Consider the following 25,358-nt stretch of genomic DNA (forward strand, 5'->3'; position numbering starts at 1 on the left):
CTTGCCTGGTCCGTGAGTTTTGGTGGGCGGCCCTCTCTTGGCAGGTTTGTTGTGGTGCCATATTCTTTCAATTTTTTAATAATGGATTTAATGGTGCTCCGTGGGATGTTCAAAGTTTCTGATATTTTTTTAGAACCCAACCCTGATCTGTACTTCTCCACAACTTTGTCCCTGACCTGTTTGGAGAGCTCCTTGGTCTTCATGGTGCCGCTTGCTTGGTGGTGCCCCTTGCTTAATGGTGTTGCAGACTCTGGGGCCTTTCAGAACAGGTGTATATATACTGAGATCATGTGACAGATCATGTGACACTTAGATTGCACACAGGTGGACTTTATTTAACTAATTATGTGACTTCTGAAGGTAATTGGTTGCACCAGATCTTATTTAGGGGCTTCATAGCAAAGGGGGTGAATACATATGCACGCACAACTTTTCCGTTATTTTTTTGTTATTTTTTTCATTCCACTTCAACAATTTGGACTATTTTGTGTATGTCCTTTACATGAAATGCAAATAAAAATACATTTAAATTACAGGTTGTAATGCAACAAAATAGGAAAAACGCCAAGGGGGATGAATACTTTTGCAAGGCACTGTATGAACGTTTTAACATCTTGGAGAAAAATCTGGCCTTAATGGCCATGTACTGTTATAATCTCCACCCGGCACAGCCAGAAGGGGACTGGCCACCCCTCAGAGCCTGGTTCCTCTCTATGTTTCTTCCTAGGTTTCTGCCTTTCTAGGGAGTTTTTCCTAGCCACCGTGCTTCTACATCTGCATTGCTTGCTGTTTGGGGTTTTAGGCTGGGTTTCTGTATAGCACTTTGTGACATCTGCTGATGTAAAAAGGGCTTTATAAATAAAATGTGATTGATTGATTGATATCCTCTCTCTAGCAGCTTTAGATTCCCAATCCCCAATCCGCACCTAGGAATGTTTTCACTGCAGCTGCCTCCCTCTCTCCCTGCCTGCCCAGATATTCCTGGAAAACAACACCCTAGGGAAATCACCATGATGCCTTTTAAATAATAGTGGGAAAGAAAAACAGTCACTAGTATCTCTCTATTGTGATGTATTATTCTGTTAGGAAACTTGGATCCTCCTTCGTTATCACTGAGTGCTGTCTGTCAGTCTGTCAATCAGATAACAATAACAAAATGGGAAGATAAAATCCCTGCAGCATTGTGCAGGAAAATGGATTACGTCCCCATGTAGATACTTAAAGAGATTCTCCAGTACTTTTGTATACTTTTTAGCCAGTAGTTCTGAAAGTAGCACTCACGAGACAAAAGTGAACCCCCCAAAAATTGCGTACTTCGTCACATATGTGCAGATATGTACAGATATGTGCACCATGTCATTGGTCTCTCTCTCTCTCGCTCTCTGCTGTGTCCACTGAGCTGTTGGGCCCGCCCTGCAACCTCATTGGATAACGCTGGGCTGGCCTCTTGCTAGCTGTCACTCAAATGCGAAGGACTGAAGCTCATTGGCTATAACTCAAATTGCTAAGGGACTGGCCCACGTGGGGGGAAATGTAGGGAAAATGGCATGGCACAGCTTCAAGAAAACAGTCGCTTTCAAACTAGGGATTTCGTAGCTCATTGATGTATGGCAGTAATTCTGCTCATAGATGATGTATGTATGAACTACACATTGACACAACCAGCCCAAAGCGGGAGGTTGAAAAAATACTTTCTTAGTCGCCAAAGTACCGGAGAATGTCTTTAATGCTCCTCTAAACAGGAAGGAGAGAGTAAAATGTACAGGACTCATCTGACCTCAGCTCAGTGTCTGGCTTCTGTTGGCTTAAAACACAAATTCTCCTGTATCTATCAATAGCCTTCCCACAAAGAACATCCCTATGTATGCTGTTTAACCATCCACACACATCACAGATCTTAATGTGCAAGGCCAACTTATCTAACTTTGTTGTTAAAGTATGAAAAACATGAGATACCAGACCTGCTCACAGGGTTGGTTAACACTTGAAGTTCCTCGGGTCTCCACCGAATTAGGTAAATCCACTTTTAGTTTGAATGCTCCTCATTGCTAGAACCAACTGTAAAATACACTGCAATTCGTCGCTCTGATGCCGCTTGGGCAATTTAAAATATTGATTGGGGAACTATTTGCTGAGGAATGTGTCTGTTTCTCTTGATTGTTTGTTGTGCTGTATTTTAGTTAGTTTTTGCAGATTTTGATTTTATATGTCTATGAATTGTATGTGCAGGGCTCCCTTATGAAAGAGACCCCGGTCTCAATGGCGACTCCCTGTTTAAATAAAGGTACAAATATCCTATAGGAAGTGTGTACATGTTCAAAGATGTCAACACACAGGACAATAATATTAATGGGGCAATCTTCAGTTACATCAAATTTTTGACTTTTAAATTAATTATATGTACCCATTGATTTTTTAAGAATATAACTTATAAATGCTTCATGAGCTTATTTCAACTGTCATACCCCATCATAACCCAAAATATATGTTTGTTTTACTTCAAACAAAGGACATTTAAACAAACACTCTATAGCCTCACAATTCAATACATGGTTAAAACTATAATTTCTCCAGCCCCATCCCGCAGCTTTTTACTGAAACAGGGGCAGGGAGGGCTTTGTTATTGTTTCAACTGTTGATTGCCGCTTTAAAGGGAAGATAAGACTGCCCAAAAGGCTACCAAATGACTTCTTCTAGCATTGTTTGCTCTTTGGGGTTTTAGGCTGGGTTTCTGTATAAGCACATTGTGACATCTGCTGATGTAAAAAGGGCTTTATAAAACAATTTGATTGACTGTATTTGAACTGGTGTGTCTGTAAGAAGTTAGAACCTGGGGGTTAGCTTGTCTCTCTCTTGCTATATTTAGTCAGACAGGACAGACAGCAGGCTGAAGGAGACACAGATAGACAGTCTTGGCTGATTGGGTATGACAGTGTTCTCCACCCCTGCCCCCCTCTCTCTGCCAGCCAGACAACTCAGCTGGCTACAGAGGACTGTGCACATGCAAGGTGACATACAGATGTAGGATCTTAATTTGAGCCCGTTTGCTACAGAAGGAAAATAATCCTGCAGCAACAGGACATGTGAATTATTATGTGGATTATCAAGTCTAACATTTAAAAAGTGGAAATTACAAACTTCAGAAGCCTTTTTAAACCTCAAATACACTACACATTTTAAAAGTATTGCATTGCAGGAAAGTTCTCCTGCAAGAGGGTGATCAAATTAAGTTCCTACATATGTAAGCCTGGGTTACATACTCAGTGACTGCTGGGCCTCTTCACTGGTCCTGGAGAGTACACAAATAGAGGAGCGTGCACAATGACATCTCTAACCTCAGTTTACCCTAAACAGAGGGAGGGTTCAGAAGTGGGTGTTCACAGAACATAATGACAAAATCAATTTCCTGAATGCAAATCTTTTAGACTTTCATGCTAGAGGCTGAATCCATTGGGTAGAGTACACTTGGCCACTAGAGGGCATACAACCACAGGCAAAGTCACAGCATATACCACCATTTTCTAAACCACCGTGCCTGGAGTGTAATATTGTGACATATGCCTCAACAAATTAGCAGTTTCTGCTCATTTAGACATACATTGAAACAGATCATTTGACAACGGGCATGACGTTCTGTTCCCCTGTAAAACCGATTCCAAGAATCAGTATCCTTCCTTGAGAGAGAGGTTGTGGTTGTATAAACCTTGGGCCCTGAGTGTATCTGCAGCAGTAGCCTGCCTATGTGAGGTCTCTTTGCGGGGAGCTGAGGCATGAATGGCCCTGGTTGAGGCTCAGGGTCCAGCACATGAGGAGTTGGATGGAGTCACAGTGGAGAGGAAGTTACACAATGTCAGGCTGGCTGGCACTCTAATCCCCTAGCTCCATGGACAGAGGAGAGGAGTGGGGCCTAGGAGGGAGGGTGAGGGAGGGAGGGAGGGGGAGAAGCTTCTTACACAAAACCCTCCATATTCCTCCCTTCATCCTCCACCCTCCATCTCCCCCCTGCCAGTTTACCAACCAACATGGGATTCCAACCATGGGATTCCAACCATTTACTGCTATCCCTTTCAGAGGCTTTTAGAGAGACGGCCACAGATAAAGGGGTCCAGCTGTTTATGTAACCCAAGTGCTCCCTCTAAGACCTTGTCTGACAACAAGTCAAAATGTGGATGACCATGATAATATCATGTGAGTTATTCACAGGAGTTTTCCAGAGGATTATTCAAATCCGGCAGTAGCAGCAGGAATGATAAAGGGAGATGAAAGCATGTGCAGTAAATCGTTCACAGACTGGCTCTGTCCTTTCTCTAACTTCTCATTCCCTTCAGGGTGTTTGCAATCACTCTACTCTACATAACATTTCACATTGCAGATGGATATAGGAAGAAAATAGACACAGCTAAGTGAAACCAACCTCAATAACATATCTAAACATTTCAGTTGCACTTGATAGTGATATAGATTGACCTGAGCCCTTATAAGCCTTCATGAGCCATCCTATGCAGTACATGACATGAGCCATCATATGTAGTACATGACATGAGCAATGAGCAAACACAGAGGGCTGAATCCTGGTTCCACAGTAAATGCTAATGAGCCCATACAGCATGAGGAGAACTAATCACTCTCAAACTGTCTTTATTGCACAGCTCAGTATTAATGCTAATGTCTCACATAGGTACAGGCACTGACCTACATAACTCAAAGGGAAGACAGATAGAGAGAACCAGACTTGTCACAGAGGAGATTGCAAATCAACAAACGTGGCATTTATCCTAATTATCTGTTGTAGGAAGTGAGCCGTCTACCTGAGAAATAAAAACTGGCACAATTATGGAGAAGTAGAGAAAATTACGGTAGCATTTTAGCAGCATCTGCTGCTAATCAAATTCCACTTTGCTGATATAGTTTGCCAATGGGCCAATCAAAGGTCTGAACACAAGGTCATCTGCACTTGGTGAATTCTAATCTGGCGTCTTCAGGCCTGTCCCAAGTGAAATGGGTCAACAAATACCCTTATCAATATGTGATTATGCACAGGAAATGCCCTTGCTATTTCTACATGCGAAAACAATGGAATAATTCCTTTCTATAGCACAGACGAAAGGTAAACTCACCAGAATTTCTTTGGCCTTACAATTCGGAAAGGTGAGCAAGGCATGTTGGTGTCTTGTGCTTTTATTGTCCTTGTATAGAGGGTAATAGAGAAGCACCAGGCTTCTCTACAATACCTTGTACTGTGTGTTGGAAGTTTCAGCAGGCTGGCTTCCTGCAACAAGACCTCTATGTGGGCCTACAAAACAAACAGAACTTTCTGGAAGCCCTCTGTCCAAGCCTGCAACGTAAATGCAGCCAGACGATTCACCTTGGCTTTGTTAGCAGTTATTTATTTTTCCACATTGGAGAGACGTTGAGAAAGGACTTTGAGGTTAGCTGATACCAGGTACAGCCTGTTTCATTCAACTTTCAACTCCGCTCCGCCTTAGCATTTGATTTTATCCCAGGGTTGATCCGATCCACCAAGGAATTCTTCAGTCCAGAAAAAGAGGTTGTGCAGACCAACGCAAGACTACTATTGAGCTCTAAATTACATTCAGCTAATAAGTGTTACAACAGAAACTTTAAAAAACACTGTATTCCCGAATTGTCTAACTCCATCCTTGCATTACATGCTCTGCAGTGTCAGGAAGTGCCGGTCCTACTCCCCTCTCCTCCTGTGTTCCAGGTAGTGTTGAGTAATGCAGGCCTGGCTCGACCAGACAGAGAATGGATGCTCCTGAGTGCGTACTCCCATAGGGACAAGGCAGAGAGGATCTATCCTGGTGCGGTCACTCAGAGAGAGAGGGTTGGAGGTCGGGCTGACATCCAGGACATCCAGTGCTACCCTTCAACCTTCGGGACAGCCAGGGAGAGGTGTGCTCCATCTGCTCCTGTCTGTGTGTCTACCGTGCCGGTGCCAGGTTCCATGTGACGCTCCACAGCAGAACAGAGCCTCAGCCTCAACTTGCCTGCGCATCAGCACCACCCTATCCTGCCAATGCTGCAGAACAGTTAGGCAGTGCCTGCCTGCAGTTGCTGTGGCAACGGGACCTGGGAGGGGGACTGCAGGCAGGCAGAGCGGTTGGGCGGGACAGTGTCCCATGCTCATCCTCTCTGTCAGTGGCTCATTTATCTTGCTTACTCTACTCACTCTGTTGCCTCTTAAGTAAAACCGTTCAAGTTCGTATCATATTACTACTGTCTCACAAACGGAACGTCCTGTAGGGAGCCAAAAGCCTTACTTTTTATTCACCTGTATGTACACTACATGACCAAAAGTATGTACACTACATGACTGCTCGTCGAACATATTATTCCAAAATCATGGGCATTAATATAGAGTTGGTCCCCCCTTTGCTGCCATAACAGCCTCCTGTGTTCTGGGAAGGCTTTCCACTAGATGTTGGAACATTGCTGCGGGGACTTGTTTCCATTCAATCACAAGAGCATTAGTGAGGTTGGGCACTGATGTTGGGTGATTAGGCCTGGCTCGTTGGCGTTCCAATTCATCCCAAAGGTGTTCGATGGGGTTGAGGTCAGGGCTCTGTGCAGGCCAGTCAAGTTCTTCCACACCGATCTCGACAAACCATTTCTGTATGGAACTCGCTTTGTGCATGGGGGCATTGTCATGCTTAAACAGGAAAGGGCTTTCCCCAAACTGTTGCCACAAAGTTGGAAGCACAGAATCGTCTAGAATGTCATTGTATGCTGTAGCGTTAAGATTTTCCTTCATTGGAACTAAGGGGCATAGCCCGAACCATGAAAAACAGCCCCATACCATTATTCCTCCTCCACCAAACTTTACAGTTGGCACTATGCATTGTGGCAGGTAGCGTTCTCCTGGCATCCGCTAAACCCAGATTAATCCATCGGACAGCCAGATGGCGAAGCTCCAGAGTCCAATGGCGGCGAGCTTTACACCACTCCAGCTGAGGCTTGGCATTGGGCATTGTGATCTTAGGCTTGTGTGCGGCTGCTCGGCCATGGAAACCCATTTCATGTAGCTCCCGATGAACAGTTATTGTGCTGACGTTGCTTCCAGAGGCAGTTTGGAACTGTGAGTGTTCCAAATGAGGACAGACGATTGTTACACGTTATGCGCATCAGCACTCGGCGGTCCCGTTCTGTGAGCTGGTGTGGCCTACCAATTATTGCTCCTAGACGTTTCCGCTTCACAATAACAGCACTTACAGTTGACCGGGGCAGCTCCAGCAGAGCAGAAATTTGATGAACTGACTTGTTGGAAAGGTAGCATCCTATGACTGTGCCACGTTGAAAGTCACTGAGCTCTTCAGTAAGGCCATTCTACTGCTAATGTTTGTCTTTGGAGATTGCATGGCTGTGTGCTCGATTTTATACCTGTCAGCAACGGGTGTGGCTGAAATAGCCAAATCCACTAATTTGAAGGGGTGTCCATATACTTTTGTATATATAGTGTATCTCTCACATATACTGCAACTTATGGACAATGTGGTCCTCTGTAGCTCAGTTGGTAGAGCATGGAGCTTGCAACGCCAGGATAGTGGGTTCGATTCGCGGGATCACCCATACGTAAAACTGTATGCACGCATGCCTGTAAGTCGCATTGAACAAAAGTGCATGCTAAATGGCATACAGTGGATTCAGAAAGAATTCAGACCCCTTGACTTTTTCCACATTTTGTTACATTACAGCCTTATTCTAAAATTGATTAAATATTTTTTTCCCCCCTCATCAATCTACACATAATACCCCATAATGACAAAGCAAAAACAGGTTTTTAGTAATTTTAGCAAATGTATTAAAATAAAAAAACTGAAATATACATTTACATAAGTATTCAGACCCTTTACTCAGCACTTTGTTGAAGCACCTTTGGCAGTGATTACAGCCTCGAGTCTTCTTGGGTATGACGCTACAAGCTTGGCACACCTGTATTTGGGGAGCTTCTCCCATTCTTCTCTGCAGATCCTCTCAAGCTCTGTCAGGTTGGATGGGGAGCGTCGCTGCACAGCTATTTTCAGGTCTCTCCAGAGATGTTCGATCGGGTTCAAGTCCGTGCTCTGGTTGGGCCACTCAAGGACATTCAGAGACCTGTCCCGAAGCCACTCCTGCGTAGTCTTGGCTGTGTGCTTAGGGTCATTGTCCTGTTGGAATGTGAACCTTCGCCCCAGTCTGAGGTCCTGAGCGTTCTGGAGTAGGTTTTCATCAAGGATCTCTATGTACTTTGATCCGTTCATCTTCCCCTCGATCCTGACTAGTCTCCCAATCCCTGCCGCTGAAAAACATCCCCACAGCATGATTCTGCCACCACCATACTTCACCGTAGGGATGGTGCCAGGTTTCCTCCAGATGTGATGCTTGGCATTCAGGCCAAATAGTTCAATCTTGGTTTCATCAGACCAGAGAATCTTGTTTCTCATGGTCTGAGAGTCTTTAGGTGCCTTTTGGCTAACTCCAAGCGAGCTGTCATGTGCCTTTTACTGAGGAGTGGCTTCCGTCTGGCCACTCTACCATAAAGGCCTGATTGGTGGAGTGCTGCAGAGATGGTTGTCCTTCTGGAGGGTTCTCCCATCTCCACAGAGGAACTCCGAAGCTCTGTCAGAGTGACCATCGGGTTCACGGTCACCTTCCTGACCAAGGCCCTTCTCCAGATTGCTCAGTTTGGCCAGGTGGCCAGCTCTAGGAAGAGTCTTGGTGGTTCCAAACTTCTTCCATTTAAGATGGAGACCACTGTTCTTGGGGACCTTCAATGCTGCAGAAATGTTTTGGTACCCTTACCCAGATCTATGCCTCGACACAATCCTGTCTCGGAGCTCTACGGACAATTCCTTCGACCTCATGGCTTGGTTTTGGCTCTGACATGCACTGTCAACTGTGGGACCTTATATAGACAGGTGTGTGCCTTTCCTAATCATGTCCAATCAATTGAATTTACCACAGGTGGACTCCAATCAAGTTGTAGAAACATCTCAAGGATGATCAATGGAAACAGGATGCATCTGAGCTCAATTTCGAGTCTCATAGCAAAGGTTCTGAATACTTATGTAAATAAGGTATTTCTGTTTTTTATTGTTAATAGATTTGCCAAAATTTCTAAAAACCTGTTTCGTTTTGTCATTAATAATAATAATAATAATAATAATATGCCATTTAACAGACGCTTTTATCCAAAGCGACTCACAGTCATGTGTGCATACATTTTTACGTATGGGTGGTCCCGGGGATCGAACCCACTACCCTGGCGTTACAAGCGCCATGCTCTACCAGTTGAGCTACAGAGGACCATTATGGGGTACTGTGTGTAGATTGATGAGGATTTTATTTTATTTCATCAATTTTAGAATAAGGCTGTAACGTCACAAAATGTGCAAAAAGGGAAGGGGTCTGAATACTTTCCGATTGCACTGTATATTCGATTAGAACGTATTGTATCTGATTGTACATGACACAGAATCAGAAGAAGATGAACTCACCATATGCTTCTGGCCCTGGAGAAGGTCTTGTCCACTCTGAAAAGAACAAAACAGAGGTGAGAGTTAGTCTGGCTGCTGCCCCATATTATCCATTCACTGTTGTTCTGTGGAATTGCTGGATTTGGACAAATTACACTACAAAGACAATAGATTTGTGTTTAAGATATTGTGCTTGTTAAAAAGCCAGCTTCATACAGCTATTCTAGAAATGATCCGGCTCGAAGGACCAGTACTAGAACAGCTGTCTAAAGAAGTTGGCCTTTTAAACAATACTTCTCACAATCCAGCCGTCTCATTCTATTATAATCAACCACTGTAATACAGGGGGTAACCCAAGAGACAGGAGCACTGTCAACAACATGAATAGTTCATGTTTGTTTGTTTTCTAACAAAGAGAGACAGTGCTGTACACAAAGAAATAGAATGAATAGAACGGGCTTGGAAGCTCTAACCCTGGCAATTTGAAAGGTAAACTCATGGGTACACTCCCAATGGCTGCCTGGTCTTGTGATGCAATAATTTCCATAGTAATCTAGAATGTTCATTCAAATGATGCCAACTGATATGGCTCATGCAGTGGAATATATTTTTTGTAATGTCAGTTGAGTTGGCTCAACAAATCACAGCACAGATTGAAGGGTACACTTCCTGCTTTTATTTCCTGGCATGGGTCTAGGTCGAAAATATATAGTTTAAGACAACGTCGTCACAGATCTGGGACCAGTGCCGTTGCTAACTACCAGTGCCGTTGCTAACTACCATAGCTGGTCCCATTGTTGCAAAGAGTTTTGGGATATTTAGAATCCCGTTGTCTTAACCTTTGTCATCTTCAACCTAGGCACTTATTGATCTCACAGGTAGTACAGCAGTCTGCTTGGCTGCACAAAACATTCCTTTGAGTTTGATCTGAGTCAACACTGTAAGCCAAGTCTGTGAAAAACAAGTTGTGTACAACACTACTTCAGTTCAGTAAAAATGGCAATTTCAGCTCAGTGACGTAAACACTATAGTACAGAAAATGGGTTGGGGAGTAGCAGTTACTCTAAATAACTCAGGCCATCTGTTAAAGTGGCGCTTGTATGGATCGGTGCCAGTCCTGCACTTCCTGACGCACAAACTCCACTTGATCCATATTAATTGCATGGCGTACCTGTCTTTCGGACAAGGTATGTATGTAAGCAAGATCAGGACTTCCTAAAGACTTCCTGTGCTTCATGTGACTTTTTGAGACCAGAGGTGTTCATATGTCTCTATTCTTATGATCAAATGATACACCGTGGATGTGAATGAAATAAACTGCCAGCCTGCTATTCTCAGTTTATGCCAGTAGATGGTACTATGTGACTTGGTACACAAACCAATTTCTGACATTAAATATTTTTGGGGGATTTGGCCTTAGTCTTGCTTTTGGACTCCTACAGTATGCTCTCCAGGACCCAGTGAAGAGGCCCAGCAGTCAGTATGACTAAGGGGTTGACGACCTGTAATGATTGTTGGGAACTAGGGAGTGGGATGTTTAGCATGTCTAAAAAACCTTCTGCAGCTGTCTCCTCTCCTGTGCATCTGATCTCACATTAAAGTTTACCCCCTGCTGGGCTGAAAGTACATGATCAGATGTCCAAGGCTCTGGTCAAAAGTAGTGCACTATGTAGGGAATAGGGTGCCATTTGGGACGCACTCCAGCTCAACACCCAGTTCATCGGAGGCCCTGAAACCCCCTGACCACAGATGGACCTCTGACGTGGTCCACCCGGTCTCCTAGTGGAGCTGCAGGAATCCAGGCCTCTTACTCATCTTTCCAGGGACCTTTCTCACCAGGATTGGTCTGTAATTTCTATGGAATCACAACCCAACTTACATCCCAGGAATCGCAGTGCCTTTACTGGAAATAGAGCTGGTGTGAAAACAACTGATGAGTGACCTCTCTCTGCAGCACAAGATAGGCATATTTGTAATTTGAGTCAGAATAGCTTTTTATACAAACAGCAAGCAAAAACAAACAAATCAATCACTGTCATTCTCAGCCACTTTCACCTTCAGCCTTGTCTATGTATAGGATGAATCTTTCACCTCGAACCTTCAGCCTTGTCTATGTATAGGATGAATCTTTCAGCGAAACCCACCCTTGATTTTCCCTTGGTGTCAAGCAAAGAGGCACTGAGTTTGAAGGTAGGCCTTGAAATACATCCACAGGTACACCTACAATTGACTCAAATGATGTCAATTAGCCTATCAGAAGCTTCTAAAGCCATGACATCATTTTCTGGAATTATCCAGCTGTTTAAAGGCACAGTCAACTTAGTGTATGTAAACTTCTGACCCACTGGAATTGTGATACAGTGAATTATAAGTGAAACAATCTGTCTGTAAACAATTGTTGGAAAAATTACTTGTGTCATGCACAAAGTAGATGTCCTAACCGACTTGCCAAAACTATAGTTTTTTAACAAGAAATGTGTGGAGTGGTTGAATGACTCCAACCTAAGTGTATGTAAACTTCCGACTTCAACTGTATATTCGCAATACTTCATGTAGTATGATAAGTTACGTTTCGTGTGGTATGTATTAATTTGTGGATGTGTATCACACATATGATATATAACAAATTACGATTCGTATTATATGTTACGAATTTGCATAACGTATGATATATTACGAATTTGCAAAAGATACAATATGTTACGAATTCTAGCTAGGTAGCTAACATTAGCTAGGCTAGGGGTTAGGGTTAGGGGTTAGGGTTAAGGTTAGGTTTAAGTTTAAGAGTTAGGTTAAGGGGTTAGTGTTATGGTTAGGGGAAGGGTTAGCTAAAAGGGTTAAGGTTAGGTGAAGGGTTAGCTAAAAGGTTTAAGGTTAGGGTTAGGTGAAGGGTTAGCTAAAAGGGTTAAGGTTAGGGTTAGGTGAAGGGTTAGCTAAAAGGGTTAAGGTTAGGGTTAGGTGAAGGGTTAGCTAAAAGGGTTAAGGTTAGGGTAAGTAGTTGCACAGTAGCTAAAAAGTAGTAAGTCGGCTTCCCAAGTGGCGCAGCGGTCTAAAGCAATGCATTGCAGTGCTTGAGGCATCACAACAGATCTGGGTTCGATCCCGGGCTGTGTCACTGCCGGCCGTGACCGGGAGACCCTTTAGGCGGCGCACAATTGGCCCAGCATTGTCCAGGTTAGGGGAGGGTTTGGCCGGCCGGGATGTTCTTGTCCCATCACGCTCTAGCGACTCCTGTGGCAGGCCGGGTGCATGCACGCTGACACGGTTGCCAGTTGTACAGTGTTTCCTCCAACACATTAGTGTGGCTGGCTTCCGGGTTAAGCGAGCAGTGTGTCAAGAAGCAGTGCGGCTTGTCAGAGTCGTGTTTCAGAGGACGCATGGCTCTCGACCTTCGCCTCTCCCGAGTCCGTACGGGAGTTGCAGCGATGGGACAAGACTGTAACTACCAATTGGGGAGAAAAAAGGGGTAAAAATTTATACATTTAAAAAAAGTAGTAAGTAGTTGAAAAGTTACTAATTAGCTAAAATGCTAAAGTTGTCCGTGATAAGATTTGAACTTTTGGGTTGCTAGACGTTCGCATTATAAACCCACCCTACTTCCGTTTTTGCCTTAAGTACCCATTTGTCTTATGTAACCTTACGAAGCATAACATACTAAATGGAGCATCTCGGATTTACATACAGAATAATATGAAATGCTCTGAGACCAGGTTGCACATAGCTTCCACCATGACATGGGATCTCACTTCAGGCAACAGGGTAAGGCCGTGTCTACACTTGACACTTACATGCGACTTCTGTTATCAGAATACAAAGATCACATTGAAAAGACAGGTCTAGATGCACAAAAGTCACAATGCAGTCTGATTGTGTTCAGATCTGGCTGCCCACGTCCTGACACATTGGGTGGGGATTTCTCCTGTCTGGACGCAATCAGGCTACCGAAAGCGCATATAGTGGGCGACTTCATCAGCACTCTGCCCACTCTGTGTTTTGGGAGCGAGAGGCACCTTTTCATTATAATGTTGGAGGAAATACGTTCCTAGTGTGTGAGGAACGTGTATGCTGGGCTCATAAATGCTATTTAGAAAAACACCTTTTTGTGGGGGCTGGAGTTATGCTAACCTGTTTGCAATCCCTTTAGCTTTGCTTGCTAGCTTGTTGGCTAGCTACAGAGGGACAGTACTGCCATACAGTTGTTGTTGTGTTATTATCATATTTGGCCTATTCCACTGTTTGCAGAATGCATACTGGCATTTAAATATAGCGCATAAAAAGGGAATTAGGTCACAATGTGGAGATGGTGGACACATTAAAATGTAAGTGTAGACGCATGATGTGTTCAGAATTCCATGATCAGAACTTCATGACCAGAATATAAAAACTGCATTAACTGTTAAGTCTAGACAAGGCCTAATACACACAATTCCACTTGGCAAAAATATTGCTTTGCATATCTCTGACAAAAACATGTTATGCTAGAATTTAATATAATTTTCTGAAATGACTAACACCAACACTAATTATAAAGTCAATTTAAGCAATTGAGTCATCAGGAGGTCGTGAGGGGATTGTAAAGAAATGTAAGAGTACTCAGTTGAAAGCTCAAACAACTGTCCTCTTGTAGCTCCAGTGTGTGGGTGACAGAACAGGAACACTACCAGGACTTGTTCCATATATTTTTAATTTGATGATCATTTAAAATGCAGAATAACATTGGAATAATGAGTCCTACATTCCCCATGCAAACTATTTAAAGCTGACAGTTAGCTGTACGACATTGTGCTCTCGTGCATACATAATTTGCTTCATGGACATGGGATTTCTAAAGGTATTGTAACCATGAATTCAAAGGCTATATGTTCTGTATATATTAGAGTTCAGTGAAATGAAAGGTGGCTGAATATCTAGAGGTGGTTGAATGTCTATTCTGCATTGTAATAAAGCGGAATAAAGCTGATTCTATCCTCCATACTTCCTCTGTTCAACTGGCTAGAAAAACTGTGATGAAAAGAGAAACTAACTGGGAATCATTCAAAATAGATCGTATTGAAATAATTACAAAAAGCCTCTGGACAAATGGCTTCCATACCATCCTCCAATTCAATGTCTGACATACTACTATTGGCCAACAACAATAGTGAATGAGCCCAGGTCCAGAGCCAGCAGGCTGACTGTACTGTATAACTTGGGCAGCTGAATGAGCCCATTGATGGAGCAAATGAGAGTGAAGTGGCTGAATGTGCATATTGATGCTCCGGTACAGTGGAGTACAGTGAGTCTGTGTGGCTGGGACTGTGAACACACACTGGTACCATAGCAGAGCAGAGTAGAGCAAGACCATGCTGACAGGGCGAGACTATGCCATCGCTGGCCCGGCTATAACAGATCACACCAGTCACCTCTGAGACACACACACACACACACACACAGCCTCAGGAGCCTGAAGGTCTGCACACTTGTTTGGTAACACGTTTCTTAAACCATGCATCATTAAGCCTTGATCAGAAACATGACAGCTGTCATAGCTTCTATGATAATTCTTGACAATTGGCCTTTCAATGCCACGTGGTCCACATGTCTTCTTCTAAGTTCTATCTTTGCTGGTTAACCAACTAGCTACAGTAGCTGAGATCTATACATTGTGTTATTACAGGAGCACTGTGTTAACAGGCATCAATTACAGTATACACTGAAGTGCACACACAACTGAAACAACACTTCCCACCTGTTTTGTGCAAGTCATTATTATGGATCCCAGTTTATCTTATGCTTTTCCCTGTTCCTCCAAAGCAGGAGGTGTACAGTAGCTTTCCATTGTGAATATCAATGTGAATGTCAGTGTGAATATAAATACTGTTAACAGTGATTGAATAACACCCTCTCCAGCCCTCTTGTATGGCTTAGATATCCTGTTTGTTTGGCCCTAGGCCTTGCCTGGCCATGTAATCAATGGCTGATCTTTGTCATGCAAACTTGACCATAATGACAAAGAAATTATGACAACTCCATGTTGTTTTTGTACAGGGATTGGCATGGTTATTTAAATATTAGAATATCCAAATGGACTTTAGTATTTGATTACTTGGGAGAGTATTCATTTTTGAGAATATATATTTTTTAATTGTCGGTCAATCAAAGCAGCGCTACAGAGGCTCCATGTGTAGCAAGTGAAGTGGGAGATTTCTAATCAATGCTAAATGGATCAGGTAGGCTGTTGTTTCATATGATTGGAGTTGTTGTACACAAGTACGGGAAGCGCAACAAAATAGCCTCAATTAGCCTTGCTACTTTAGCTACAATGAGCAAAAATATAAACGCAACATGTAAAGTGTTAGTCCCATGTTTCATGAGCTGAAATAAAAGATCCCAGAAATGTATTTACATCCCCGTTAGTGGGCTTTTCTAATTTGCCAAGATAATCCATCCATCTGACAGGTGTGGCATATCAAAGAGCTGATTAAACAGCATGATCTTGTGCTGGGGACAATAAAAGGCCACTCTAAAATGTGCAGTTTTGTCACACAACACAATGCCACAGATGTCTCAAGTTTTGAGGGAGCGTGCAATTTGCATGCAGGAATGTCCACCAGAGCTGTTGCCAGAGACTTTAATGTTAATTTCTCTACCATAATGTAGTTTTAGAAAACTGGGCAGTATGTCCAACCGGCCTCACAACCGCAGACCACATGTAACCACGCCAGCCCAGGACTTCCACATACCGTGACGAGATCCTGAGGCCCATTGTCGTGCCATTCATCCGCCACCATCACCTCATGTTTCAGCATGATAATGCACGGCCCCATGTCGCAAGGATCTGTACACAATTCCTGGAAGCTGAAAATGTCCCAGTTCTTCCATGGCCTGCATACTCACCAGACATGTCACCCATTGAGCATGTTTGGGATGCTCTGGATCGAGTGTACGACAGCTAGTTCCAGTTCCTGCCAATATCCAGAAACTTCACACAGCCATTGAAGAGGAGTTGGACAACATTCCGCAGGCCACAATCAACAGCCTGATCAACTCTATGTGAAGTAAATGTGTCACGCTGCATGAGGCAAATGGTTGCCACACCTTTTTTTTAAGGTATCTGTGACCAACAGATGCATATCTGTATTCCCAATCATGTGAAATTCATAAATTTATTTCAATTGACTGATTTCCTTATATGAACTGTAACAGTAAAATCTTTGAAATTATTGCATGTTATATTTACACTACCGTTCAAAAGTTTGGGGTCACTTAGAAATGTCCTTGTTTTCGATAGAAAAGCATTTTTTTTGCCCATTAAAATAACATCCAATTGATCAGAAATACAGTGTAGACATTGTTAATGTTGTAAATGGCTATTGTAGCTGGAAACGGCTGTGTCACAAACGAGACTCCCGCTGTTCCTCCTGCTCACCACCAGAGGGAACCCTCTCCTGAGTATTAAACCCCTGAACTACATTTCCCACATACCTGGCTCTGATTACCGTTGCACCTGACTCCCATCAGTATACTATTTAGGTGCTCTCAAACTCTCTCTCTTTGCGAAGTCTTGTTTACCCTGGTGATCATTCCTGAGCGTTTTCGCCTGTGTCTGTCTACCCGTGGATTTACTCTGGACTGTTTTTCCCTCCTTGATTCTTTGCGGCCTGCCCTGGACTATATTCTTTACTGGACTGATTTTTGTAAGCTTGCTGCCTGCCCTGACCTTATGCCTGTACCTGGATTACGAGTTGCCTTATCCCTACTGTTGTGTCTGCTGGCGATTGACCCTGTTTGTACGACCAAGATTGTAATAAAACTGCAAATGGATCCTCACTCTCCTGGAGCGTCATTACAGAAGACTTCGCCAACACACGATCCAGCAGCTCTGGTTCAGATGTCCACGGAGATCTCCACTCAAGCTCACCAACTCGCCATTCATCAACAGCAGCTAACCCATTTAACTACAGTAACAGAGGAACTCGTCAGGACGCTACAGAGGTTGCCGGTGTCGCTAACGAACCCAGCCCCTCCTCCACCGAACGCGAGTGTGGGCGCTTCTCCACCACCGTCACTCACAGTTAACCCACGTCTGGCTCTCCCTGATAAGTTCGACGGCAACCCAACTAAAAGTAAGGGATTTCTACTGCAATGTTCATTATTCATTGATCAACAACCAGCTATGTATGTCACCGATGCCAGCAAGATTTCCTTGGTATGCTCACTCCTCGCTGACAAGGCGTTAGAGTGGGTGACGGCGGTTTGGAGAGAGGATGGCACTGCTTTTCCATCGTTTGGTACCTTTCTTCAACGCTTCCGGGAAATATTTGAACACCCGGAGGGAGGTATGAGAGCTGATGACCGACTACTTGCGTTGAGCCAGGGCAGGAATACCGCAGCAGAATATGCTTTGACATTTCGCACTCTAGCAGCTCAAACCGACTGGGTGGAGAGCACACTTAAACTGCTCTTTCGCAAGGGACTCAGCTTGGAGTTGCAATCCGAACTGGCCTGCCGAGATGAAGGGAAATCGCTGAATCAATTCATCGAACTAACCATTCAGATTGACAATCTGATTCGTTCACGTCGTCCACTCAGAACGGTACCCACCAGCACACAATACCCGGTCACTCTGTCTCAAACTGAACCCATGCAGCTCGGATATACTCACCTGACTCCGGAAGAACGAGAACGCCGCATACGTCAACATCTCTGCCTCTATTGTGGTCAACCGGGCCATCTGAGGGCGTTTTACCCCACAAGACCACCTCCTCGTAATCCCTCTTCAGTGAGTCCTTGTGTTCAAGCACATCATTCCAGTTCTTGCATCAAAGTACCTATAGTATTATCTCTAGAGGGCAATCATATATCCACATCAGCTCTAGTAGACTCAGGAGCAGCCGGGAACTTTATGTCTCACGAGTTTGCCCAACAACAACAACTCCCATTAATCTCCTGTAACTCTCAATTGGCAGTGGAGGCGCTAGATGGACGGCCTCTCGGCGATGGGAGGGTCCTGCACACCACCGTGGACCTTCAACTACAGACCGGTACCCTTCACACTGAGGTAATTCGTTTCTACGTCATCTCATCACCTCATAACCCGGTTATTCTTGGACTCCCCTGGCTACGTCAACATAATCCCCTCATCTCATGGAGGGAGGGTCGTATCATCAAATGGGACCCGTCATGTCACTCCAACTGCTTAACTGGCAGCCCTTCACTCTCCATTCAGACCGTCACGCTAAAGGACGAGCCGGCCCTTTTCCCCACTCTTCCCATTGAATACTCTGACCTCATCGAAGCTTTTAGCAAGACCAAGGCGATGGAACTCCCCCCTCACCGATCAAGCGACTGTTCCATCGAACTATTACCAGGCACAACACCACCGAAGGGCCGAATCTTCCCCTATCACAACCCGAATCAGAAGCCATGAACAACTACATCGAGGAGGAACTTTCGAAGGGGTTCATTAGAACGTCGACATCACCTGCAGCCTCTGGCTTCTTCTTTGTTAAAAAAAAAGACGGTGGCCTACGCCCTTGTATCGACTACCGGGGTCTCAACGACATCACCGTCAAGTTTCGATATCCTTTACCGCTGGTACCAGCTGCCCTAGAACAACTCCGCAAAGCCAAGTACTTCTCCAAACTGGACCTCCGCAGCGCCTACAATCTCATTCGCATCCGGGACGGTGATGAATGGAAGACAGCCTTCTCTACCAGCACTGGGCACTATGAGTATTTGGTGATGCCTTTCGGGCTGTCCAATAGTCCGTCCGTATTTCAGTCGTTTATCAATGACGTCTTTCGGGACATGCTTAATCGTTGGGTAATTGTTTACATCGATGACATTCTCGCTCTATTCCAACACCTATGAGGAACACGTGCAACACGTGAGAACAGTATTACAACGACTCATTGATCACCAATTATACGCCAAAGCAGAGAAGTGCGAATTTCACCAGACTTCCACGTCTTTCTTGGGCTACATCATCAACCAGGAGGGAGTCGCCATGGACGAGAAGAAGGTCAAGGCCGTTCTAGACTGGCCACTGCCAGTAACCTTAAAGGAGTTACAACGCTTCTTGGGATTTGCGAACTTCTACCGACGCTTCATCAGGAATTTCAGCTCGGTAGCCTCTCCCTTAACCTCTATGACTAAGAGAAATGCACCACACCTCACCTGGTCAACTACAGCACAGGAGGCTTTCCAGAACTCAAGTCACGTTTCACATCTGCCCCCATCCTCCACCACCCTAATCCTGAAATCCCGTTTACAGTTGAGGTGGACGCTTCCAATCACGGGCATTGGAGCCATCCTCTCACAGCGGCACGGATCCCCACTCAAGCTCTATCCGTGCGCCTATTACTCCCGCAAACTTAGTCCAGCCGAACAGAACTACGACGTCGGAAACCGAGAACTGTTGGCCATGAAAGCAGCTATGGAGGAGTGGCGTCATTGGCTGGAGGGAGCTAAACACCCGTTTGTGATTCTAACTGACCACAAGAATCTGGAATACTTGCGATCTGCCAAGAGACTGAATCCCAGACAAGCGAGGTGGGCTCTCTTCTTTACACGATTTGACTTCACCGTTACCTATCGTCCCGGTTCAAAGAACACCAAAGCAGACGCATTATCACGCCAACACGACGGTGTAGTTCCCACTGAATCCAAGGAAACCCTGCTTCCTGAGTCATTAATCGTGGCCCCTATTCAGTGGGACATCATGACAGAGCTCACCCAGGCCAATTCACAAAAGACCCCTCCTCCCGAATGCCCCCTAACAAAACTTTTTGTACCTCAGGATCTCTGTCAGAAAGTGCTACAGCAAGTTCACTCCGTACTCAGCTCCGGTCATCCTGGAATCGCTGCCACTGTTCACCTGCTTCAGAACAGCTTTTGGTGGCCAACCTTGCGGGCAGACACAATAAAATTCATTAACGAATGCACCACCTGTAACACAAGCAAACATCTCAGACAACTACCATCGGGCCTACTGCAACCACTGCCAGTTCCCCACCGACCATGGTCCCATCTTGCCATAGACTTTATTACCGATCTTCCCAAGTCCAATGGGAACACCACAATACTCACTGTCATAGATCGCTTCTCCAAGGCCTGCCGGTTGATTCCACTTCCCAAACTGCCCACAGCATTGGAAACAGCCGAACTCATGTGCAACCTTGTGTTTCGCTTCTATGGCCTGCCTGAGGACATCGTGTCGGACCGGGGGCCCCAATTCACATCCAGAGTATGGTCAGCATTCTTCCAACAACTCAACATCAACATTAGCCTCACTTCAGGATATCACCCACAATCTAATGGTCAGACAGAACGCCTCAATCAGGAGATCACCCGGTTTCTCAGAGCCTACTGTCATCAGAACCAAGCAGACTGGAGTCGATTCCTCATGTGGGCGGAGTATGCACAGAACTCACTCCAGAAACCCTCCACCGGTCTAACTCCATTCCAATGTGTAATGGGCTTCCAACCTCCCCTATTTCCATGGTCAGGGGAACCCACCGAGGTACCCTCTGTCAACGATTGGCTCCAGAGAAGCGAGGACATCTGGAGTCAGGCTCACACCCACTTGCTACGTGCTGTCAGGAGACAGAAGTTGCAGGCCAATCGTCACCGTCGCCCCAATCCCGAATATACTCCAGGTCAATGGGTCTGGCTATCCACTCGAGACCTACGCCTCAGACTTCCTTGCAAGAAACTCAGTCCCAGGTATGTAGGTCCCTTCCAAATTGTTAAACAGATTACACCAGTTTCCTTCCGTTTGGCATTACCCTCTAATTATCGTATCTCTCCCACTTTTCATGTATCACTTCTCAAACCCGCTGGTGGTCCGAGAGCGGAGGAGGAGGAGCAGACCAGTGATCAGGGCCCCCACCCATCTTGGTGGACGGCGAGGAGGCATATCAGGTTCGAGATCTACTCGATTCCAGACGCCGGGGCAGGCTCCTCCAATATCTGGTGGATTGGGAGGGTACGGACCGGAAGAGCGATCCTGGGTTAATACAGAGGACATACTCGACCCCGCACTCATGACTGAGTTCCATAGGACGCACCCGGAGAAACCGGCCCCCGACCTCGAGGAAGACCCCGTGCGTCGTTCGCCTCTTCGCGTCAGGAGCCGCTCGCAGGGGGGGGGCTCTGTCACAAACGAGACTCCCGCTGTTCCTCCTGCTCACCACCAGAGGGAACCCTCTCCTGAGTATTAAACCCCTGAACTACATTTCCCACATACCTGGCTCTGATTACCGTTGCACCTGACTCCCATCAGTAGACTATTTAGGTGCTCTCAAACTCTCTCTCTTTGCGAAGTCTTGTTTACCCTGGTGATCATTCCTGAGCGTTTTCGCCTGTGTCTGTCTACCCGTGGATTTACTCTGGACTGTTTTTCCCTCCTTGATTCTTTGCGGCCTGCCCTGGACTATATTCTTTACTGGACTGATTTTTGTAAGCTTGCTGCCTGCCCTGACCTTATGCCTGTACCTGGATTACGAGTTGCCTTATCCCTACTGTTGTGTCTGCTGGCGATTGACCCTGTTTGTACGACCAAGATTGTAATAAAACTGCAAATGGATCCTCACTCTCCTGGAGCGTCATTACAGGCTGATTTTTTATGGAATATCTACATAGGCGTACAGAGGCCCATTATCAGCAACCATCAGTCCTGTGTTCCAATGGCACGTTGTGTTTGCTAATCCAAGTTTATCATTTTAAAAGGCTAAATGATCATTAGAAAACCCTTTGGCAATTATGTTAGCACAGCTGAAAACTGTTGTGCTGATTAAATAAGCAATAAAACTGGCCTTCTTGAGACTAGTTGAGTATCTGGAGCATCAGCAATTGTGGGTTCGATTACAGAATCAAAATGGCCAGAAACAAATAACTTTCTTCTGAAACTCGTCAGTCTATTCTTGTTCTGAGAAATGAAGGCTATTCCATGCGAGAAATTGCCAAGAAACTGAAGATCTCGTACAACGCTGTGTACCACTCCCTTCACAGAACAGCGCAAACTGTCTCTAACCAGAATAGAAAGAGGAGTGGGAGGCCCCAGTGCACAACTGAGCAAGAGGACAAATACATTAGAGTGTCTAGTTTGAGAAAAAGACGCCTCACAGGTTCTCAGCTGGCAGCTTAATTACATAGTACCCGCAAAACACCAGTCTCAATGTCAACAGTGAAGAGGCGACTCCGGGATGCTGACCTTCTAGGCAGAGTTGCAAAGAAAAATACATATCTCAGACTGGCCAATAAAAAGAAAAGATTAAGATGGGCAAAATAACACAGACACTGGACAGAGGAAGATTGGAAAAAAGTGTTATGGACAGACAAATCGAAGTTTGTGGTGTTCGGATCACAAAGAATAACATTTGTGAGACGCAGACCAAATGAAATGATGCTGGAGGAGTGCTTGATGCCATCTGTCAAGCATGGTGGAGGCAATGTGATGGTCTGGGGGTGCTTTGGTGGTGGTAAAGTGGGAGATTTGTACAGGGTAAAAGGGATCTTGAAGAAGGAAGGCTATCACTCCATTTTGCAACGCCATGCCATACCATGTGGACGGCGCTTGATTGGAGCCAATTTCCTCCTACAACAGGACAATGACCCAAAGCACAGCTCCAAACTATGCAAGAACTATTTAGGGAAGAAGCAGTCAGCTGGTATTCTGTCTATAATGGAGTGGCCAGCACAGTCACCGGATCTCAACCCTATTGAGCAGTTGTGGGAGCAGCTTGACCGTATGGTACGTAAGAAGTGCCCATCAAACCAATCCAACTTGTGGGTGGTGCTTCAGGAAGCATGGGGTGAAATATCTTCAGATTACCTCAACAAATTGACAACTAGAATGCCAAAGGTCTGCAAGGTTGTAATTGCTGCAAATTGAGGATTCTTTGACGAAAGCAAAGTTTGAAGGACACAATTATTATTTCAATTAATAATCATTATTTCTAACCTTGTCAATGTAGCTCAGTTGGTAGAGCATGGCGCTTGCAACGCCAGGGTTGTGGGTTTGTTTCCCACGGGGGGCCAGTATGAAAATGTATGCATTCACTAACTGTAAGTCGCTCTGGATAAGAGTGTCTGCTAAATGATTAAAATGTAGTGTATATTTTTGTTCAGTGTAGTTAGCTGACTACCTTAGCTGGCTACTGTAGCTAGCTATCTTCTTTACAATGATTTGATGCAGTCAAGACAAGCACTACCAGATGGTATGATAGATAATTTATGTCCGCAACAGGTTTGTCTAACTAGTGCGAGTCGGTTTGGTTACTTTCTTTCTCTCCCTCTCTGCCACACACACCGGCCCCTGCTCCTCTCTCGCCCCTCCCCCACCCTTCATCTGAAACAAGCAGAGCACAGCTCACCGGCTTTCTCGAGTCGCGTGTGCAAGTCTTAATTGAAGTAAAAAATATATATAATTACAAAATTGAAACATGTATTTCGACTATCCAGATATCCAACAAAATATAATGATAGTGAAATAATTTCAAATGCCCATCCCTATTTGTGTGTTCTGTAGAGACTTGAGAATTGAATATTTAAAAAAAACTCAAACACACACAAGGTTGGATACAACCCTCTTGTGAGAGGGAGACAGGGTGTGCTTGTAGGTGAGTATTGGTTCTAAATAAACAATAAAGTGTCCTTCAGTTAAAGTAAGGCATCTTTTCATCAACTGACCGGGACTATCATTTGAGGAAGCTGCTCTACTCAAATCAGCTAACTGCTTTGCTAAGAATCTACCATTTGTTGCTGGCCTGCTCCACTTTCACAACAATGAGCCTTCCACCCTGCTGTTCTTGAACAGGGTCTACACACACTGATCCGTCTCTTTTTTCCCTCAGTGCTTCGCAAATGCACTGTAGACAAAATAACAGGAAGGGAGAGATCCATAGCGAGCGCATGCAGCCTCTCTGTCTGTGTGTCTGGTCTTGAGCCATGGGGGAGATGAGCATGTGTTCAGATCTGGGACAAAGACATACCTCACTGTTTATTTCATGAGCCCCATTAAGAGTGTACTATATGAGGAAGGGGATATGATCTGTGTGCTAAGGGAGAGACCATGGAGGAGACTACAACATGAAGGAGACTACAGAGAGACAACAAATGTAACTGTCTCATTTAGGATATGACAGAGACAGAGCCTGTGTCTCACCATGTATTGGGCTGGCCTGCTCGGGGGGAAACCAACCCACAACCCATGTTTAGTCTACACAAAACCCCCTGCATGGAGACAGCAGTCCTAAAGAGACCCCTAAAAAAAGGAACTGAGTAGGACTGACTTCCGCAACACCACATAATATACTGTACTGTATACTGTCTCAATAAATCCATTGGATTGTGAACAGACTCTGGTCAATTCTGAGAGGATAGCATATCCATATCAGTAGTCATGAAATGTACCTCAATAAATATCTTACATGAGGTTGAAACTAAAAACCTTCACAGGATTATGTGACAACTGGTGTTGAAAGCCCTGGTTTGAGTTGAGGAGCTGCTCCTCTGACATTTAAATGAGACAAAGTAGAGTGACGGAAATACCAATCTGTAGACAGAATAGTTTAATTCCTCACAGTGAATGCCAAAGGGGTGCAAGGGGAGGATACAGTGGATGTCACCTGGGGATGTGGGAAATCAGACTGACCTATCAAAATGCCAAAAGTGCAAACAAAGTGGAAAGTACCAACAGATATAAATAAATAATCCAACAGATATACAATTAAAATCCTCCCAATCTGTTTTCCACAAGCAATTGGAACAATCTCTATTCCTCAGGTTTGCTCACTCTGAATGATAGGGACACGCACGCACGCACACGCACATCCTTGAGAGAAGCTATTTGGACATACTATAGAGCACCTGTTACAGTTTGGCAAACTTTTCAGATGTAAG

General features: G+C 44.8%; 1 protein-coding gene across 10 annotated transcripts in view; it reads right to left on the reverse strand.

Moving 5' to 3' along the window:
- The window catches only part of LOC121538506 (rap1 GTPase-activating protein 1), a 150,410-nt gene that overhangs the window by 55,414 nt on the left and 69,638 nt on the right, over window positions 1-25,358 (reverse strand). For 9 of the 10 annotated variants that reach the window (XM_041846612.2, XM_041846613.2, XM_041846601.2 and 6 more), the window contains exon 2: window positions 9,495-9,530. Coding sequence is in view for 9 of the 10 variants with exons in the window: in XM_041846613.2 (XP_041702547.1) it covers window positions 9,495-9,530 (36 nt within the window). In the remaining variant the exon portion in view is untranslated. Of the gene's footprint in view, window positions 1-5,117; window positions 5,620-9,494; window positions 9,531-25,358 lie in introns of those variants that run through there. The other variant, XM_041846602.2, reaches the window with a different exon arrangement.

The sequence above is a fragment of the Coregonus clupeaformis genome, chromosome 24 (genome assembly GCF_020615455.1).
Source record: "Coregonus clupeaformis isolate EN_2021a chromosome 24, ASM2061545v1, whole genome shotgun sequence".
Lineage (NCBI taxonomy): Eukaryota > Metazoa > Chordata > Actinopteri > Salmoniformes > Salmonidae > Coregonus > Coregonus clupeaformis.